This window comes from Lagenorhynchus albirostris, chromosome 10, assembly GCF_949774975.1.
Source record: "Lagenorhynchus albirostris chromosome 10, mLagAlb1.1, whole genome shotgun sequence".
Taxonomy (NCBI): Eukaryota; Metazoa; Chordata; class Mammalia; order Artiodactyla; family Delphinidae; genus Lagenorhynchus; species Lagenorhynchus albirostris.
Window position 1 is genome coordinate 11,755,477 of NC_083104.1, and position 21,620 is coordinate 11,777,096.

General features: G+C 42.7%; 1 protein-coding gene across 1 annotated transcript in view; it reads right to left on the reverse strand.

Moving 5' to 3' along the window:
• Positions 1–21,620, reverse strand: part of ITPR1 (inositol 1,4,5-trisphosphate receptor type 1) — a 318,159-nt gene that overhangs the window by 157,428 nt on the left and 139,111 nt on the right. Inside the window, exons 13-21 of the mRNA XM_060161317.1 lie at positions 19,156–19,310; positions 12,707–12,806; positions 11,557–11,717; positions 10,895–11,036; positions 8,140–8,298; positions 5,852–6,024; positions 3,868–3,987; positions 2,669–2,863; positions 337–588 (exon numbers count right to left, since the gene is read on the reverse strand). Coding sequence (XP_060017300.1) covers positions 337–588; positions 2,669–2,863; positions 3,868–3,987; positions 5,852–6,024; positions 8,140–8,298; positions 10,895–11,036; positions 11,557–11,717; positions 12,707–12,806; positions 19,156–19,310 — 1,457 coding nt within the window. The remainder of the gene's footprint in view (positions 1–336; positions 589–2,668; positions 2,864–3,867; positions 3,988–5,851; positions 6,025–8,139; positions 8,299–10,894; positions 11,037–11,556; positions 11,718–12,706; positions 12,807–19,155; positions 19,311–21,620) is intronic.

The window sequence follows — 21,620 nt, forward strand, 5'->3', positions numbered from 1 at the left end:
TGTCTTGCCCCACTAGTGTACACACAGTTTTCTTGTTTGTTGCCAGGTAGATTCCTTGAGCCTGGCATGCGGGAGACACTTAAACATTTGTTGAATAAAAGAGATATAAAAGGACAATCATGCCATCTTTTACATTCTTGAGGAAACAAATAACATTTGCCACCCTTAATTATATCTTAAGCTTAAAGAAAAAATGACTTATCTTTCCTCTCTGATTTAACCAGACTTATTAACCTGACCATAAGTGGTTTGTCTTCCACTACATAGAACACTATAACTAAGAAGTTTTAAAGCAACATGAATGAGGTCTTAACAGGGTGAAGGAGCCAGGCTCACTCATCAATGGCGATCTCGGAGGGAATCTCGGACCAGAGGCGGGCGTATTTCACGGGAGTGACTTGCTCCTGTGGGTCTCGGTCCACATGCATGTGGAGCATGAGACGGCAGAAGGACGCCCGCAGGTCATAGGGCAGGTTCTCATCAGACATGCAGCGGAGAATGAGATCCACGTCCAGCTGGCCTGAGATTTCGTTGATGGCGAGGTACTGGCGGTCCAGGCACATCCTCGCAAAGAGGTTCAGCTGGTACCTGGAGAAAAGGAAAGTTACACAGGGCTCACTCTCATGGAAACACACAGCAGGAGAGTCGCGGAGGGCCCCAACTCTCATAGGAGTGACAGGTGGCCACGGGAACTTACACATCAACACTCTTCACTTGCTTGTGTATGCAAACTCTGGCTTCTGTACCAAGCGGAAAAAGGAACAGTTCAAGCCACGCCAACAGTCACATGTGCCCACCCTGCTGTGTGGGAATAATTACATGGCTAGTTGATGCCGTTTTGCCCTTGTTTATTTTATAAAATGGCGGGGGGGGAAGCATTAGGCTGAAAACGGTTGCCTGTTTCTTTAGTTCTGTTTTTATGCAGCACGTGAAAGACCGCATAGGAAATGGTAAAGGTTTCAGACCCTTACTGAGTCTGCTTAGAAATTTTATGATACTTTCAGGGTCTTATCCCATAGAGCTCTCCCCTCTGACTTTTACACACATGTGAAAAACATGGTAGAAGAAATAGGGGGCTCCTCAAAATGTTACAGTTTCTTCCTCACCTAATTACATATGATCTCTGTTAACTTCCAAATCTGACCACTGAAACACTCTTCCTCATTCACTGTCAGCGGAAGACATAGCAAACATTAAAAGAGTAACCATTCCCATAATGTGAAAGCCATAAGGTTCCACAGTGGCAAATTCCAGCTTCTGACTTTAAAACCCTATTTATTACCAATAATCATGAGTTGGAAATATTCTCGACTGCACTAGATAGCAGTGAAATGAGGATTAACCTATGTTCTATTTCATGCTCATAAGATTAACAGAAATTTAAAAAGCATCACAGTATTCAGAGATAGCGAAGACAAAGGGAAACAAAAGTTCTCTTTTGGTGGGAATGTACACCAAAATAGCCAATTTAGGATTGGTTGGTCAGTTTAAAATATGCATACCCCCCAATCTCGTAATTCCCTGGTATAGAATGGAAACTCCTACACATATGCACAAATTTGAACAAGGATATTTCCCGACATGAAAAACTAAATTGTGGCATACGCTGAATATCAAAGAGCAATGAAAATGTGGCACAGTAATAAAATGGAATAGCATTCAGCAGTCAAAATGAAAGAAATGGACCTACCACCACTAGCATGAATCCACTTCAGAAACAATATGAAAAAATAAGGCAGATTTCAGAACGGAACTCAGACTCTGGAACCATTTATATAAAATTTTAAGAATCAACAAAATACTATGTATTATTTATGAATGTACAGAAATGTAAAATATAAACACACAGAGAGTGTGGAAGGTCACACACCATCTGCATGAATGGAGAGGAAGAATACAGGAGGTAACAAAGGGCATTGTAATTGCAAAGTTTTATTTATTTCTATTAAAAAATGCTGTAAGCACTTCCTCATCTTTCCTTCCCTCCTCTTTTATTTTAAAAGTATTTATTGAGTCAGCAGATCTCAGAGCTGGGACCGAGGTGACGCTGGGATGGAGGAGGTGACCGGCAGTGATGCAGACTGAGCAACACAGCGGGGACAGTGCCAGCCAGGTCCTCGCTGTCAGAGGAACGAGTTATGAATACAAAAGGGTGAAGGCTAGAATAACGCTACAGTGTTGGAACAGAATTGCAAGTACTGATGTGAACTCATGATTTGTATTACATTTATATAGGTCGATATAGAAATAGATATGTGTGTGTCTACGTGGACAAACAGATGTGTGTACAGACACACACATTTCCTAGCTCTGTCTGCGAAAGTTCTATGACGTTGTAACTACTGTCTCTATTTTACAGATAAAGAAACTAGGACATAAAGAGGTGAATAACTTGACCAAAGTCCAAAAGCTACTATGTAGAGAGGTGACCCTGCAGCCTGACTCTTAACTACTACAAAATATATCCGTGTCGTGTGCCGCGCTATGTAGGGATCAACTGTAACTGGGGGCTCATGCAAACACTCAGCCTTCTTTTGACAGAGCCACACCCAGATAGCAACGTCCTATCTAAGTATCAATGAAACCTTACACTCTACAAACTCCTGAAGTACACATCCGTCTTTCTGACGGACGATCTCATCAGAGGACACCCATGCCGCCCTCGCACCTGTAGTAGCTGAGGACGTCTCGGTCTTCTTTCTGCCCCTCCTTAGCATCCTGCGCCAGTTCCCTCACACTCTTACTGCGAACCTCTTTGGTGCTGTCCCTCCAAAACAGCCACACCTCTTCCTCATCCTCTCCTGCCTCCAGAGCGTTCTCTCCAGTAGAAACACCTTCAAATTCGAAACGAGAGAGTACCAGCCTGGAAAATAAGAGGAGGGGGGAAACTCATTATGTCTGAAATCCTTGCTCATCACGGATCAACTGTATTAATGCGTTGAACTCTAGCTGCACTTTCAGCACAAAGACACACACAGAAAGCCACTTTACTTCTCCCACCGGCAGAATCACAACGAACCGAACATTAACGTCTTCATACACTTTAGCCCAGGGGTTCTCCGCCAGGGTGACTGTGTCTCCCAGGGGACATTTAGCAATGTCTGGAGACATTCTTGTTTGTCCCAACCAAATAGGAGGGGTACTGTTGGCACCTAGCAGGTAGAAGCAGGGAGGCTGCTACACATCCTACAATGCAGAGGACAGAACCCACAGCAAAGAACTACGTGGCCCCGAACATCAAAAGGCCAAGGATGAGAAAGTCGGAATTAGCCCAAGCCCAAAATTAAGCTATGCATGAGAAACAAAAAAAAATCGCTAGTTTAGAGCATAATTTAGTGTTTTTTAAATAAACTTCTTTTAAACATTGTTTTTAACATTTAAATATTACTGGCACTATGCTTCTCAGGAAAACTGCTCCCCTGCTAAAAATGAATTGCTACTATTGCCAAAACTTCTGTGGACCCATGAACCCTTTTTGAACAGTGATGCGTTAAGAAGCTCTTCCCTACAATGACTTAATATCAATAATGAATTACCTCCTTTAAAACTTAAAACGGATGATCATAATTAGAGAATTTTAAACTCTTAAAATGAAACCAAGGGTGTGTAAAACGTTCCCTGGTGAGCTCACATTACTGTCAAAGTAGGTGACATCACCATGCAGAGGAGCCCACACCAAAAGCAAACTTGAAAATTCCTCTGATCGAGACCTGTGCAAGAGGACGATCAATAGCCAGCCAACCTGGCTTCAGAAATCAGGGAGCTGGGTTTCATCACCTATGAGCACAGACATCCACTGAGCCACACATTCTCCATCTAAATCCCGTCCTCATCTTTCTTTACCTTAAACCCGCACGTCTCACTCACTTGGTCTCAATCAGAATGTCAGCGTTGGTTGGATTCAGCACAGCTTTACATATCAGTTCCTGGGTCACCGGAATGGATTTGTTCATGGACACGCAGAGATCAGAGAGGTAATCTAAGAATCTATCGAGAAAGAGAAACCAAATTAAACAGTTTCTGTACACAGAGCAGGGGCTGGGCTCTGGGAGCCTGGCTCTCCCTCAAGAGGACTGACCCAGCCTACCTTTAACACAAGTCAGAGACGCTTTGGGTTTTAGTGTCAGCATCCATGGAACCCCCAGAAACCCAGACACCAGAGGGAAGGAAGGATGGATGGATAGATGGATGGAAGGGAGAGAGGGAGAGAGGGAGGGAGGGAGGGAGGGAGGAGGGAGGGAGGGAGGGAGGGAGGAGGGAGGGAGGGAGGGAGGGAGGAGGGAGGGAGGAGGGAGGGAGGAGGGAGGGAGGAGGGAGGGAGGGAGGGAGGAAGGAAGGGAGGGAGGAATGGAGAGAGGAAGGGAGGGAGAGCAAAGAAAGAAAAGCAAAAGAGGAAGGATGGCAGTGACTGTTGTGAGGAAGAGCTGACAAGGTAAAGATGAACAGAAGGAACCACCAAGTAAGAAGTTCACATAAGGAAGACATGGTTAGGATGCAGGTACCCAGAGTGGTGAGGGGCAAGGCTCTGATGCTTGAGGCCCAAATCAGAACCCTGGTTCTGGTTCTTATCCACTACGTTCTGACAGGTACTGTTATTTGGGGGGAATTACTTAACCTCACTGTGGTTCAGTTTTCTCATCGACAAAAAAGGCTGATACAGAACCTCAGAGAGTTCTTCTGAGGATTAAATGAGCTAATTCATGCGAAGTGCTTACTTAGTTCACTCACTGGCACATGAGAATGGTCCATAAAATGTTATTTTATGGGTGGGGGCAGTCATTTTTATAAGAACACTTTCAGCTCTCCAGTGTCACCGTTCATGATATACACATTGTACACTATTTCCCACTTCACCTGAAATGGTGTGGACCTTAATTAATTAGAAGGAGAAAAAGAGAGGGAAGAGAGCGTAGGGGGAGGGGGAGATCTGTATGAATGCAACAGAATTGATAGAATTCACTAATATAAACAAAAACACTCAAGTAACAACTATGTGTGCAAAAAACTAACTGATGATATTTGGGGGAGTTCTAACTGATCACCATGGGGTGCTATGAAGTGAATGAGTGGCCGACAGCTGTCATTTACTGTGCACCTACTAAGTGCCAGGCACTTCACATGTATTTATTCTCATTTAATTTTCGCAATGACCCACCTAGCAGATGAGAACGTTAATGCTCAAGGTAACCCAGCTGGTAAATGCTGCAGCTAGGATTCTACCCTGGTCTCATTCCCATACCAAGCTCTTTCCGCCGCTACTCATCAAAGAGCCTGTCAAAACCTGCCCAATCAAAACCCGTAGCTAGTGGGAAGCAGCCGCATAGCACAGGGAGATCAGCTCAGTGCTTTGGGACCACCTAGAGGGGTGGGATAGGGAGGGTGGGAGGGAGGGAGACGCAAGAGGGAGGGGATATGGGGATATATGTATATGTATAACTGATTCACTTTGTTACAAAGCAGAAACTAACACACCATTGTAAAGCAATTACACTCCAATAAAGATGTTAAAAAATATATATACCGGGCTTCCCTGGTGGTGCAGTGGTTGAGAGTCCGCCTGCCGATGCAGGGGACACGGGTTCGTGCCCTGGTCCGAGAAGATCCCACATGCCGCGGAGCGGCTGGGCCTGTGAGCCATGGCTGCTGAGCCTGCGCTCCGCAACGGGAGAGGCCACAACAGTGAGAGGCTCATGTACCGCAAAAAAAAAAAAAAATACTAATGATAAAAAAAAAAACCTGTCCCTAACAGCCCCAAACAAAGGAAATCCAGGAAATAGCACCATGACACGCTCAGTGCCTGCAACGGAAATGCAAAGACACCTTCCGCCTATCAACCCCGCCCCCGCCTCACCTGGGCTCCCTGTTCTTTCGCACCAGACTGACGAAGGTGTCGATCTCTGCCGCGGTGATGTGTTTTTCCAGGAGTTTCCGATTATTGTGGAGCAGGGCAGTGATGGTGTCTTCAGCCAGCACATCATAGCCAATCTGCTTCTGCATGAAGCCAAACTGCTTCGCTATGTACTCCTTCGAAGGAAGGAAGGAAAGCGAGGTGAGGGGGGAGGACTGGAGACAATGGGATGAGGCTGGAAGTAAGGGAGGGGGCAGCAGCCCCTGAGGAGCATCACCGCCCATGAGGGAAATCACAGGGGAGCATTTTTCCACAACTTTCTAACCCAGGGCGACAGCTGCAAACTCCCTCGCATCCTTTATTTTTACTAAACCTGCCACACAGATGTAATTAAGTAAAATATCCTGTATTTACAGATAGGCATTTTTATTAAGTCCACTGTGTAAATTTTAATGTAGTGACTTATTTTTCGAAAGGTCAAAAGTTGTTTTTCAGCTCGGATTTTATTACTAATTGAAGAGGATTTAACTGTGCCTCACTGCTCTCTGTTGCTGCATAAACACAGTCAAGCCTACCTGGATATTTAGAACGATGCTACCCCATGGCGTTTTCCTTATCTGGGGTGAAAATACATCTTTAAAGTCAGTGGGTAGCAGAAACAAGTTAGGAATATGTAAGCCAGTCAATTATAATCGTAGAACATATGAAAACACCCCTGGCTTCTTTTGGGGATCAGACATGACATTCCATAGAAATATTTAAGAACTCCAGGAAGCCTCTTATGAACATTTGTTTGTTGCTATTCAAAGACATTTTTCCTGCCCAAAACAGACTATTTGCTTGCTCAAAGTTCAAACGGCCCTTGAAACTTGGTATAATTTGTTTTCATTAATTCCAAAATTCTAAAAGTGACTCAGGATGAACACAGCGGACATGGGCCACCTTTCAGCCCTCACTCCATAAGGATGCATGTTCGGGAATGCATCAGCCCCCAGGGATATACTACCGCCAGCTGGCAGGGGGTCCATGAGCAACCAAGCAAGGACATCCAGAGCTGCAGCAAGAGGGACGCGTTCAGTCCCGTCACGTACAAGCAAAACGTTCTAGCACCCACTACAGACCCTAACGTATCCTCATTGGAAGAGAATAAAATCACTGTGGCCCTAGTATGGTATGAGGATGGTATTCATGCACCGCAGGTAGATTTATAGCGACCACAGAACTAACAAACATAGCATCACGGGCCTGTGATGTTTTATATTTAAACAGTAGCAAAGGCAAAGTGAAAGGTTTAGAAATACTAGCTAACAAAGTTACACCTAACATTTTAGAGCACTGCTTAGGATCAACTCTATGTTTATGATGACACACAAAAAACTTTAACTACAGAGAACAGTTTAAATGTAAAGGCCAGATGTAGGGGCATTCAAAGTTTAAAAACAAAACCTTTTGTAACACAAGGCAGGGATTGGAGTTCCAGTTACGATAAGCATCACTCTGTGCACCTACAGTAGTTTACGGAGCGCAGGGTTTCTCAACCTCAGCACTACCTACTGACCTCTTGGGCCGCAAAATTCTTTGTTGCAGGGGGCTGTGCTGTGCATGGCTGGATGTTAATGGCATCCGTGGCCTCTGTCCCCTAGATGCCAGTAGCATCCCCAACTCACGACACTCAACAGGGTCTCCAGACATTTCCATATGTCCCCTGGGGGAAAAATTACTCCCAGTGAAGAACCACTGATACAGTGTTTCCTCAGAATCTCCAATTGTTAGGAACCCTCACAGAGGTTAAAACACCTAATTCACGGAGAGAATATATTGGTTGTGTGTGTTTACTGTCATCACACAGTTGATGAATTAGAATGTCATAAAACATGAGCCAGAACCAAAACAAAGAGAAAGTTACCAGCAGAGATGGAGGAGGTGGATGGGACAGGAAGAGAAGATTGCACTCCATCTTCAATATAAGCACATGGAATCAGTGTGCCCTTAAGTCTTACGGGAACGTGCCATGAGAAGTACTGTATATGTAATACCAACGTCAAGAAAAAGAACTCTCACTCCAAGGTGGCTGTAGAAGGGGAATTTTCAGGTATCCTTCTCAAGTCTGTAATATATCTTCCCAGGCTTGCAAAACAAATCTGTGTTTCCTTTCTGAGAGCAAACTTAACAATGAACTACTACCTGGCCATTAAATAAACATACATGTGACACCTAAAACTCATTGAGGGAAGTACATGAACTTCAGGGAGGAAGCTGCCCCTCACTTCCCATTGGTCCTTAATCCCAACCTGGTTCTTCCTGTAGTCCTGCTGGGAGTGTCTCAGGACCCTGTAGCAGAGACGGCAGATGTGTCTGAAGGGTGCATGCCGCTGGTCCCCCAGCTCCTCCAGACGTAGCATCGGGCCGTCACCACAGTCTGTGAATGGGGCCTGTAACAACTTGAAGATCTGTTTGCAGAAAGAAAAGAATAAGAACTACCATCACCTACTGTTTTAAGGGCCAACCTTTCCTTTGGAAGTAAGATAACCTCAAGGGTGGCTAAACTATACAGGAAAATCTCTCCATGCAAACAGTCATGAACCTGAAAACTGCATTCATTCCATCAATTGGGACTGGCTCCTCCCTGAATTCCGTCCTCCTGGACCTAAGTGGTCCTCAAATACTTGAAAATGCAGTGTTTCAAGCAGTGCCTGAGAGCACAGACTCTGGAATCAGCAGATTCTAGGTTGAAATTACACATCTTTATTACTTTCCTACAGGTACAGATCATGGTCAAGGTAACCTTCAGTTTTCTCAGCAGTAATATGGAAAGAGTAATACCTAGCTCACAAGGGTGTTGTAAGGATTAAAGTAGATAGTAAGTGTCAGGTCATAAGTGCAGTGCTCACACAAGTGCTCAACGAAGGCTCCTCCACAGTTTCAGACCCTCTAGGAATCACTGTTGTGGAAAAGAGCATGGGCATTTAGCCAGAGGTCTTAGTTGGCAGTTATCACATCAAACGGCAGGGCATAATCTATTCTGGGACTTTAAACCCTTGTTGAAACAGGATGGAGTGTTAATAAATATCGTCTATCACAGTCCAAAAGGAGAAAGGATTCTCAAATCCAAGTTCCTAGGGAGAACTATGGGACTTGTAACTAACACGTTTTTCTTTTGGCTCCAGTGGCCCAGCCTCCAACAGCTTTAGAGAACTGTATGGCATACATTTCCATGTACTTCATCTACCCCGGACTTGTCACTTTTCTCCCTCTAATTTATTTCTACCCCAGTTTATCTAACTTTATACTAAATTACATCATCTCTGTATTTTCCGTGAGTTCATTTTATTTTCTACTCATTCTTCATTTACAGGAAGATCTTTTGGTGACTTATGCTGGTCCCCAGAAGCGCCTCTACAGGCCTTCTGAGTTTATCATATACTCCAAATCTTCCAGGTACATGAAATAACCTTAAGGATACACTGCACTTGATATTATTTGTGAGGAAAATAAAGTTGTCAACTGAATTCTTGTTGGGGTTCCTAACAGGTAAATTCTCACACGGCTGATATTCAACAAGTGTGTTAACCATCAACTGAACGATCAAACCATGAAAAGATGCAGGAAACGTGAATGCATTTTACTAAGTGAAAGAAGTAAAATCTGAAAAAGGTACATACAGTAGGATTCTAACTATAGGACATTCTGGAAAAGGCAAAACTATGAAGACAATAAAAAGATCAATGGGCCACCATCAAAAGATCTACAAACAATAAATGCTGCAGAGGGTGTGGAGAAAAGGGAACCCTCTTGCACTGTTGGTGGGAATGTAAACTGATACAGCCACTATGGAGAACAGTATGGAGGTTCCTTAAAAAACCAAAAATAGAACTACCGTATGACCCAGCAATCCCACTACTGGGCATATACCCTGAGAAAACCATAATTCAAAAAGAGCCATGTACCACAGTGTTCACTGCAGCTCTATTTACAATAGCCAGCACATGGAAGCAACCTAAGTGTCTATCAAGAGATGAATGGATAAAGAAGATGGGGCACATATATACAATGGAATATTACTCAGCCATAAAAAGAAAGGAAATTGAGTTATTTGTAGTGAGGTGGATGGACCTTGAGTCTGTCATACACAGTGAAGTAAGTCAGAAAGAGAAAAACAACTACCGTATGCTAACACATATATATGGAATCTAAAAAAAAAAAAAATGGTTCTGAAGAACCTAGGGGCAGGACAGGAATATAGACGCAGATGTCGAGAAAGGAATTGAGGACACGGGGAGGGGGGAGGGTAAGCTGGGACAAAGTGAGAGAGCGGCATGGACATATATACACTACCAAATGTAAAAACAGATAGCTAGTGGGAAGCAGCCGCATAGCACAGGGAGATCAGCTCCGTGCTTTGTGTCCACCTAGAGGGGTGGGATAGGAAGGGCGGGAGGGAGATGCAAGAGGGAGGAGATATGGGGATATATGTATATGTATAGCTGATTCACTTTGTTATACAGCAGAAACTAACACACCATTGTAAAGCAATTATACTCCAATAGAGATGTTAAAGAAAAGATCAGTGGTTGCTTGCAAAGGGTTGGGGGAAAGGGAGGGACAAATAGGCAGAGCACAGAGGATTTTTAGGGCAATGAAACTACTCTGTATGATGTGATAATAATGGATACATGTGACTATACATTTGTTCAAACCCATAGCATGTACAACACCAAGAGTGAACCCTAATGTAAACTATAGACTTTGGACAATTATGAAGTGTCAGTGTAGGTTCATCAGCTATAACAAACGTACTTCTCTGGTGGGGATGCTAATAACAGGGAAGGCTGTGGATGTGTGGAGGTATGAGGTACTCGGGGAATCTCTGTACTTTCCACTCACTTTTGCTGTGAACTTAAAACTGCTCTAAAAAATTAAGTCTTTTTTTTTTTTTAAAGTCAATGGATCAAGCCTGCGAGGTGGAAATCATTCACATCCCTCTGTAAGAGCAGTGATACCACTGATTTCTTATAAAGCCAACCCAATATGTCACCACTCACTGACCTGCTTGAGAATATTCTGTTCTCTCATCAGCTTCTGTCGTTCTCTGTTGGGCTTAGAGAAGACCACTTCAAGAACATCTTGACCGGAATTAGTTCCACCAGTGACAAAGTAAACCAAGTCTTCCAGCAGCTTGGTTACAGATCTTAGGAGGAAAAAAGCTATTAGATATGGGAAGTGTTCGATGTGTGACAGGCTGAAAGCTTCACCTTGGAAGCCTTCAGGCCAAAGGAACCAGTTAAGCAGAAGCAAACCCATTCTCCCAGTTTCCTTGAACTTGTCAGTTGAGGCCAATTACCAATAAGAGCGAAATAGAGACAATATCTAGTTGTCCACAAAAACATTATCACCTTCACAAAACATGAGACATTACATTTTATCTCAGAGTAACCTCAACCCCTGACACTCAGTAAGATAGTTCCAGAGACCAAGTTGGAGACAGGGCAACAGAGAAAGAAGGAGATATTTACAAGTTTAGAGACTTTCAGAACAGTGAAAGCAAAAGTAACTATTTCTTGAAAACCACAAGTTGAAGCCACCCACAAATGCTAAGGCCTGCTGCTCTCACACAGAGCTCTTCCAAGCACCCTCTCTCTCCACAAGGGATTTCAAAAACCCACAGGGGGTGAAGATGAGCACGTCCGGTTCTGGCAAGGAGCCTTCACCTTCTTTCATTCTGGGTGATGGTGCCCTTCTCCAGCTTCCCAGCTATGGAGCCCAGCACCTTGCTGGCATCGTTGGCAAAGTCCAGGTCCCGAACCTCAGCAGGAGAGACTGGAACTATGGCAAATGCTTCTTTGTCCTCTTTCACGGGAGAGGTTCCAATCTGAAAAGCAAGATGGTCTTTGTGGAACAGCCTCTTAGACTGAGAGGGTAAGACGTTAATTAAACACTGTATTTGTGGGACATGGGGCAATCCAAAAAGCCTAGAGCTCTCTTGTGGTTCAAATAAATGGACATAGAAAAACACCTGGAAAGATGTACCCCAAATCATCAACAGCTGTTACCTCTAGAGGTTGGTACTGTGGAGAAAAGTAAGGCAGGAAATGGGGCAGTACTATGATTTTATAGCTTCATTTGTTACAGGAAGCATCTGAGACTTCTGTAATTTAAAAACACACTTATAAATACATAGGGAAAAAATCAAATGCACAAAATGGTAATTCTTGTTTCTGAGAGTATTATAAGGGTAGACACTGCACCGATCTTTTAGCTTTTCTATATACCTGAAAATGTTCATTAAAGTAGAGGAAAATATTCCAATAATCTTCCCCATCACCAAAAACTATTATGTGAGAGTATAATTCCATTTTTGAAAAAGAAAAACCCTATGTCTGTGTATTTATGCTCTATGATCCTGAACAAGGTGAGAAAGGAGAGGTGGGCTTCAGGGAGAGAAATTAAAGAGGTTGGAAGGACTTTCAAGAAATAAAAGTACACATTGAAATACAAAGAGAAATAAAGGAATAATAAAGATTGGGGGAAATCAACTAGGTATGTGATGTATGTCAAGGCACAAGCAAACATTCCCCCAGCCAAAATCAGCTTTCAGACAGATATGAAATCCAGACAATTGCTCAACCTTTAGGGCAGAAGCTATGGAATAAAATAAAAGGTTCTAGTTATTTCAAAAGCCCTGGGCTTGCTTCAGCCAGGTCCCTCGGAAAGAATTCTTTCATCACATTCAAGTTTGTCCACCACCACGCTCCTGCCGAAGCAACAACTTCAGACCTCCATACGCCTCCATCTGCCCTCAAAGGAGCCCTTTTATCGTGAGCATGAGACCGAGGGAGGCAGCCAAGTTAGGGGACTTACTTTTAGCATCACGGGTTTTTCTTCTTCCTTGTCAATGGGGATATTTGTGCTGTGAACCCAGGTATTAGTACACAGGTGTCTGAGCCGGACATAGGAGTTTCTAAAGGAAAAGAAAAAAAAAGAAAAAGGATTTTAGGGACAGGGTTATTTAGGCTCTCTAGAGCCACTGGCCTAGAATACATCCTATAAGAATCGAAAAAGGATACCAAAATGGTTTTCCGCTACACACAGTGGACAGCATAAACTTAAGAGCAAACGGTTCTGGTCCAAGATACACTTTGACAGATCTACAGTGGCAAACCATTCAGAAACCACTCTAAGGTTGATTGTCTCGTGCTGTATTTCTAAATGCAGCCACACCTCATTCTATCATGTTTGGCTCTACTGCCCTTAACACTGTTTTTTTTTTTTTTTTTTAACAAATCAAAGGTTTGTTCATCATGCAAGTCTACAGGTTCCATTTTGGCAATAAAGTATTTTTAAATTAAACATGTACATTGTTTTTTAAGACATAATGCCATTGCACACTTAACAGATAACAGTGTACTGTAAACGTGACTTTCATATGCACTGTGAAACCCCCAGATTTGTGTGACTTGCTTTATTGTGATATTCGCTTTATTGCGATAGTCTGGAACTGAACCCACAGTATTTCTGAGGTATGCGTGTATAAAATTATACACTGTGAATGACTATCTCCGAACAAACCGAACATGAGACAGAGTAACAAAAAGTATTTACTGAGGACCTACTAGTGCTTATCATGAGAGATAAAGCAGTAATTGAAATTTTCATATGGATCAATATAGCAAAAAATAAAACCATAAAATGCCTGGAAGAAAATGTGAGTAAAAATTTAATAATCTTGTGAGAGGGAAAGCCTTTTGAAGCACATAACAAAATACAAGATTTCCAAATTTCAGAAGCAAAAGATGGATACATCTTATTACATAGTTTAAATTTTACATTTCCATACAGCAAAGGTAGAAAAAAGTTTAAAAATCATCATGAACAAAACTGAAAGAAAAATGACAACCTGGGAAAATAAAAGATTAATATATAGTATAAAAGGGTATTAATCCACATATATAGAGAGATCTTAAAAATCCGTAAGACAAACATCATGAATATTGGAAATGAAGATGGAACAGGTACGCAAACCAGTAATTTAATAAAGAAACAGAAATGACCAATAAACATCCAAGTACATATTCAACTTCCTCAACTTATACAAATTAAAACAATATACCATTTTATTGTATCATATCCCAAAGATCCTGGAAACTGATACAACCCAGCACTTGGAGCTTAGAGAGCTTACAGAGCTTAGAGAAATGAGTTCTACACACTCATGGTAAGAATGTCAACAGGTTAAACTCTGGAAGAGAGTCTGACACTTCGTATAACATGTAAAATGTATCTACCTTCTCATCTAGCAATCTCATTTTTATATTTCTTAAGAGATGACAGCACAGGTGCAAAATGAGGCAGAAAGATGTTCAACAAAGCATTATTTATAATAGTTAAAATCTTGCAAACAACCCAATGTCTCAGTAATGGGCTAGTTAATTATAGTATGTAAGACAGAAGAGTACAGAGTTCTTCAAAATGATTAAATCGATATTTATTCACTTGGAAGTATGTACAGGACATACTGTTCAGTGGAAAAAATGTTAAAAATAGCTTATGATTCATTTATGATAAATTATACACAGGCTATCTGTGTGCCCAGAGACGTGTCTGAAACTACAGAAAACCAAAATGTTTGTCGTAGTTACCTCCGAATGGTTAGATTTTATGTAATTTTTTTACTTGTCTCTTTGTTCTCCGTGAGATTTTAAAATATTTTTGGTGTTGTTTCTTTTTATGATGAGCATAGATCATTTTACAATGTTTTTCAAATTTGCTTTTCTTTTAAAGAAGTAGTGACATAATACTTGCTCTTAAGGAATCTATCATTGCATTAGTGAGATGAAATGAATGCACGCCAAGCAAAAGTAACAGGAGACATACATTAGAAAGGCTTTAAGATGGGAGACAGTCAAGGTAAGTACTTTTAGAGGAGGAGATTAAGGAGGCTTCGGGGAGGCATGGAATATTTTTGTTACAGAAGACTTGAGCTGGAACTTTAAACACTGGTGGGACCAGAGCAGAAAGGACAGCATGGAAGTCATTTGCATTAAGAGGAATTCAAAACAACAGCATCCCAAGTTCATGGGAAAGGGGCACGGGGGAGGGCACATTAAACCAGGCACGTCTCTTCAGTAGATCCTCTAACTTCCTTCATTTTAATTGTCTTGAAAATTACAAGTGGTATTTACTCTGAATAGCACGAACATAAATTAAACAACATGAACAAGACATTTGACAGAGATTTGCATTTTTTCTTCTGAGGAACTTGGATTCATTTTCTTCTTTTCAAAGTATAACTGAAAGCTTGGAGCTTAACTTTTACTTGGCGGATTGACTACATTCTACAGAGTTCTATGTCAAAGTTCATTTAAAATACCAAGGGCATTCTGTCTATTCATCTGAAGTCTCATTCCCAACCCTTAGCTCAAGAGTCATGATATCAGGACAACTGCAAAAGAGCCACAAAGCTGGATGCTCTCCCAATGTTCATTTATTGCATCTAATTTGCATAAATTGCAATTTTACTATCTTGCTTATTATATCCAGGACTTGTCACTATCCCCTTCAGTTTGTCTTGAAAGCATTCTTTCAACCAACGACTATTACAGAAAAGTTCTTTGCTGGTAACATTTCAGGTACTCTCATGTATCTACCGCCAGACCTTCTGATCTTCAAAGAAGCAAAATTTAGCACAACTCTAAGATGGAGGGAAATGTGTGTACTCCTCCTAAAATTTTTATGACTCCACTGAATCAATGAATAAGAGGCCCTTTTCACTTCTGGCTCTGAGGTTGGTGGCCAAGGGCAAGAACAGATAAAAATTTAGAGAGCTAAGACCAAGTCCAAGATCATAACTAATAATAAACACATTGGTAAACCACGCCAGACACTTTCTCCAGGGTGAACACAAGGCTTCCCTTGCTTATGAGTTTACAATCAGTCTGTCTATGGACAACTGCCCACAAAGAATGTTTTCCAACAGAGAAACAGTAATGAATCAAGGGGATACAGAAGCAGGGCTCTACAGCCAACCAAAGCTGTTTGGCAAGCTGACCTAGGAATTCAAACTTCCCCTCCCCACGGGATCATGGGGATTTCCAACCCACTGGGGAATATGGCCAACTGGCACCTCATTCCTCTTCACCAAGGGAATGCCATGAAATATCTTCTGACAGATATTTTACATCACATGGTTCTGTTCTTTGCTAACCCTTACAAACAAAAAACTTAGCAAATAAAACTAACGTCATTCCCTTGTCTTCTGGGAGCCTAGAAACAAAATCCATTAAAGAGCTTCCAGAATAGAGGACACACACAGGGAAAAGTACTTAAACCAAAGCGCAATTGGATTCTATAGTCCCTATGCCTGTCTAGGTAGTCAGTGAGAAAGGACGCTTTACAAAAGCAATCTACCCTACTTCAAACCATATGTTTAAAAATGACCTCAAAATCGATCAAAGATCTAAGTGAAAAGAGCACAAACTACTAAAACTCTCAGAGGAAAACATTAGCATCAATCTTTGTGACCTTGGATTAGGCAACCGCTTCTTATAAAGCATAAGCGGCCAAAAGCAAAAATAGATAAACTGGACTTCAACAAAGTTAAAAACTTTTGTGGTTCACGAGACACCACCAAGAAAGTGCAGAAATCTACAGAATGGGAGAAAATACTTGCAAATCATAACTGATAAGGAGTTCGTAATAAAGAACATTTAATACTCAATAATAAGACACATAACCCTTTTTTTAAGTGGCCAAAAAATAATGGGCAAAGGATCTGAAAAGATGTGTCTCCACAACTGATATACAAATGACCAATAAACACATAAGATCATCATCGTTAGCCATCAGAGAGATTCAAGTCAAAACTACAATGAGATACCACTGCACAGTTACTAGGATGGCTCAAATGTAAAAAAGACAAACAAGCATTGGAGAGAAATCAGAACTCTCATATACAGCTGGTGGGAATATAAAACTATAAATGTAAAACTGGCAGTTCCTCAAATGTTAGACATACAGTTATACCACATAACCCACTAATTCCACTCCTAGGTATAGACCCATGAGAAATGAAAATATATATCCACACAAAAATGTGTACACAAATGTTCACAGAAAAGCCAGAAAAAGGCCAATAACCCAAATGGCCATCAACTAATAAGTGAATAAATAAAATGGGACATAACCATACAGTGGAATCTTATTAAGGAATAAAATCTTATTAAGGAATCTTATTAAGGAATAAAATAAAATAATAAAAAAATCTTATTAAGGAATAAAACTAATAAGTGAATAAATAAAATGGGACATAACCATACAGTGGAATCTTATTAAGGAATAAAATGAAATGAAGAATACATGCTACAAAACAGATGAATCTTACAAACAATGCTAAGTGAAAGAAGCCAGTCACAAAAAGCCATTCCATTTATATGAAATGTCCGGAACAGGCAGATCAATAGAGACAAAATGCAGATTAGCCTAAGGCTGAGGGTGGAGCCTGGGGAAATGAGAGCGACTGCCAATGGGTACGGTGCTCCTTCTTGGGGTGATGAAATTGTTCTAAAATCGATTGTGCTGATGGTTGCCCAACTCTGCTAATCTACTAAAAACCAATGAATTGAGCACTTCCAGTAGGTGAATTGTACGATACATGAATTATAGCTCAATATATCATTTTTTTTTAAAAAGCAATCTACATCAGGACGAACTTGGAGTACGCGAAGCTGTGCCCATACTTAGGATTTAATAGAAGAACAATCTCCAGCTTTTCCCAGATTCTCAAGGGGTTAATGACCCAGCAGACGGTAAGAAGCAGCGATCATTGTGCTGAATGGCAATGAACAGCCTCCTTGTAAGGTTCTCTTCTTGTGAACGCTGCCTTCTGTTTATCACTCTGAGAGGGATAGGACGAGTATCCGGCACAAGAGAAGGTTCTCCTCTAATTCTTTTTTTTTTAAATTTCATGTTTTGGCATTTTTGTTAGCGTTAATCATTCCCTTCTCTGCCGTCTAATTTTATTAAGCACCTAAGTGTCTAGTGGATGCTAGACACTTGGATACGAACCTCTCCATAGCCATTACCTTCTTTACAATTCCTTTAATGTTTCCTATAATACAATATTTAAGAACATAGTCTTTTGTGTTACACAGACACTTCTGTGTTCTCCTCCGGTTGTAACAGCACCCAAGCTGCAGTTACCACTTTCACAGCCCAGCTCTGGCTGAGCAGGTAAACAGCAATGATATACAGGAACAATGAAACACAAAGGAATCCTCAGAGAGAGGGGCCCTGTGTAAAACCTCCCAGTGCCAGTGAGACTTCCACTACCCAAGGCTGTGTCCAAGAGTCAGAACTGCAAGAACAGCCCTATCTGGCTCTGCAACGGTGCTCGCTGACTTGTGATAAGTTGTTTAAATTCTCTGAGCCTCATTTCTTTACCTCTAGGAAAGGTCAAATGATAATACCTATCTCACAGGGGTTTTGGTGACGGTGAAATTATGTAACATGAGTATTTAGCATTATAGATGGCATGTAGTCAGCACTCAACAAGTGTTAGCCACTATTAATACTTTTGTTGATTTTTTGTTTTTTCAAGATTTTTTTTTTTAATGTGGGCCATTTTGGAAGTCTTTATTGAATTTGTTACAATACTGCTTCTGTTTTATGTTTTGGGTTTTTGGTCCCGAGGCATGTAGGATCTTAGCTCCCCAGCCAGGGATGGATCCTGCACCCCCTGCACTGGAAGGTGAAGTCTTAACCACTGGACCGCCAGGGGAAGTCCCTGTTGATTTTAAGAGTGAGCTTTTGTTCCATTTACGGTCTAGTAAATGCAAATGCTTTTTTATGCAACAAAACTAAAAGTCAAATTTAATAAAATAACCAAAGAAGACTGGTCTGATTTCTCAATACCTTTAATAAAACTTACTATGCACTGAGTGAATTTCAAACGTTCCATTTACTAGAATTTCTTTTCAATTGTTTATTCAATTGACCAGGAGATCTCTCCGATTTGGAAAGGAGGGAGAGAGTAAAGGAAACTAGAAATATTGAGCTACTTAAGCGTAACGTTTGGTTTGCTCACCTAAACATAGCACGTCTTAGCTAACTACTGACTACTGAGAACTTACAACTGATAAGCCATGGAAAAAAGAAAAATCAGATGTCATTTCAATGGGCAACCAGAACAAATCCTTTACCAAATCCTGTACAAGAGCTTCAAGAACGACAATGACGTTTTGGATGCCAAGAACCCCAGCCAGGCCGCATATACCACCCTGACTCACTTGAGATAAGCCGTTTTGGACTCATACCTTGGGACAAGGCTATCGCCTCCACGGAGGGTGGTGGGATCTAGCTCAAAGATGGAGGAGATGTCATTGCCTTCGGGCACAGAGACCAGGGAGTACACCATCTTTTCCTGGGCGTTTCGCAACCTGCTCCGGGAGGCATCCTGATCAGAGTCCAGCTGAGGAGGAAAAGTCATCAGGTCAAGGATTGCACATGCCACGGCCTTCCCTCACTACAATCACTGCACAGTCCGCAGGAACAGGGAAGAAACAATAGTGAGCGTCAGTAGCTGGCAGGAGAAGCACCACTGTTTCAGAGCAGTCATCAAAGATGATAGTTGGCCACCCGCACCAAGAATGTTTACACTCTACCTCCTGGTGTTGCAATAAAAATGCTTAAGCAACGTGGGGTTGCATTACTAGCTCTCCATGGGCAGAGTGCTACTGGCGGTCCATCCCGGTGCAGCGGTCGGGAGAGAGGAAAAGCAGTGTGAGAAACTTCGCCTGTGGATTTTGTTATGGGCGGTTGTGTTAACCTACAGTGAAACTGTCTAGCAAGAATATGATACCGCTACTTCCCAGGAGAAAAAAAACAATGCAATGAAATAAACCTGAATCCAAGTGTTTGTAAGCAGCTGTCCCCATGTGGCCAAGAAAAATATTTGAGAAGTCCGACTAGCCCTGAAAAAATGTTCCCAATTAATCAATTGCTGACGACAATTCAGGGGAAAAGGGGCCCCTCCTGCTACGTGAGGGATTTGGCCGAGACTGAAGAAAATCTCTGACAGTGACGGCTGAAGAACAAGGATGAAAGCTTTCCCAAGAAACCATAAAAACACATCTAGTCTCCAAAGGCCATCAGAAGACGGAAGCTGCATGCCGAGCCTAGCGCCTGCTCTGACAGGCTCACGAGGTGGCTCTCCGCCCTGTGACTCTAGACGGGATCATTTCTCATGTTTAACATCCTTACAAGATGACAATATCCACCTGTATGTACTAGGAAAATCACATTTCCCTTGTCTCTATCTTGCTTTGCTTAGGCTGAGGCCCTGCTTCCTTTCCAAATGCAATGGAGAAAAGAAAAGCAAATCTAACAGGCGAAGGAGAGAGCGTTAAGACAATTTCATTCCATGGGGCCTGAGTTCTAGGACTGTAGGTAACAGCTTGCTTTTTCAGTTCATCAGCAGCCCCAGTCTTTGTCTAAAAAAAAAAAAGGAAGGAAGGGAGGGAGCGGAGCGACGGAAGAAAGAAAAGAAAATGCAAACAATTCTTCTGATACCCCAAACCTCTGTCTCCCCCCTCACACTCCCTCCCTCTCACACCCTGTACCTCTGGCTAAACAAACCCCCGTTCGTCATTCCACCTACACTAACGTAAGACTCCACTGGAGAGGTTCAGGACAGCTCCAAGAGCTCAGCTCGGGAGAAAGCACTCTGAACAGAATGTGTCCTCTTCTACCCACTGTTACCTGTAAAGGGTTGCACACACCACTTTCAAAATAAACCCTGCCCGGGTTCTGGTGTGAGACACGGGGCTCAGCTACAGACTGGCAGTTAAATTTCAGACCTGCCACACATCCGAAGAAAAATGCCAACTGCACTGAGTCCACTGCATCTGGACTGTGACTGAGCAAGGCGCCCTCATCCTCCCGAGTGCAGTCGGCGCTTGCCATCTAGTGGGAGGAAAGGCACACGTGCAGAAGGCCGTCAGACAACAGCCAGCCTCGGGTTGTTCTTTCTGTCCCTGTGGCGTCGAGCCCGTGGCTCAGGGGGGCTGCTGAATTGAGCAAGAGGAGAGCGACAAAGCCGAATGGGGTCCCAGGCAAAGCCACGGGCACTGGATGCCAGTCTCAGGAAATACGCGACCAGGAAGCAGAGCAGAAAGAGAGGCTTCCTCTCCCACGCTCCCGAGGCTCCCAACCGAGAAGATGGTGAAGGGTGCAGGACCCTCCCAACGCTGACACCTTCCTCCCAGAGGCAGGAGCTGCGCTGCTGGCCTTGAGGGTGCGGGGTGAGCCCCCCCCACACACACCCCTCCTCCACGCGAGGACCGCCACCCAAGCAACACCCCAAGTAGCGAGAGCAACGCGGCCCAGATCTGCAGCCAGACCCACTGGCACATGGCACTGCCCTGGCATGCAGAAGCACGAAAGAGTAGAAAGACGGCCGCACTCGCAGCGAGCCTGAGGCCTGTGGCCAGCGAGGACCACGCTCTGCTTCTCCACCCGTCAAACAAAGATGGAGAGACCTGTCCCAATCCCTTCGTGCAACTGCTGTGCAGCCCAGAGGAACAGTGGATGGAAAGGCACTGAAAATGGTAACCATCCTCTGCACCTTACAAAAATGCCATTTATTAAGCGTTTACTATGGGCTAGGCACTTCATTTGCACAACATCTCACTTCGTCCTTACAACCAGCCCATTGTCCACAACTACAGATGAGGGAATTCAGTCTCAGAGAAGGCAAGTAACCTGTCCAGAGTGACACAGC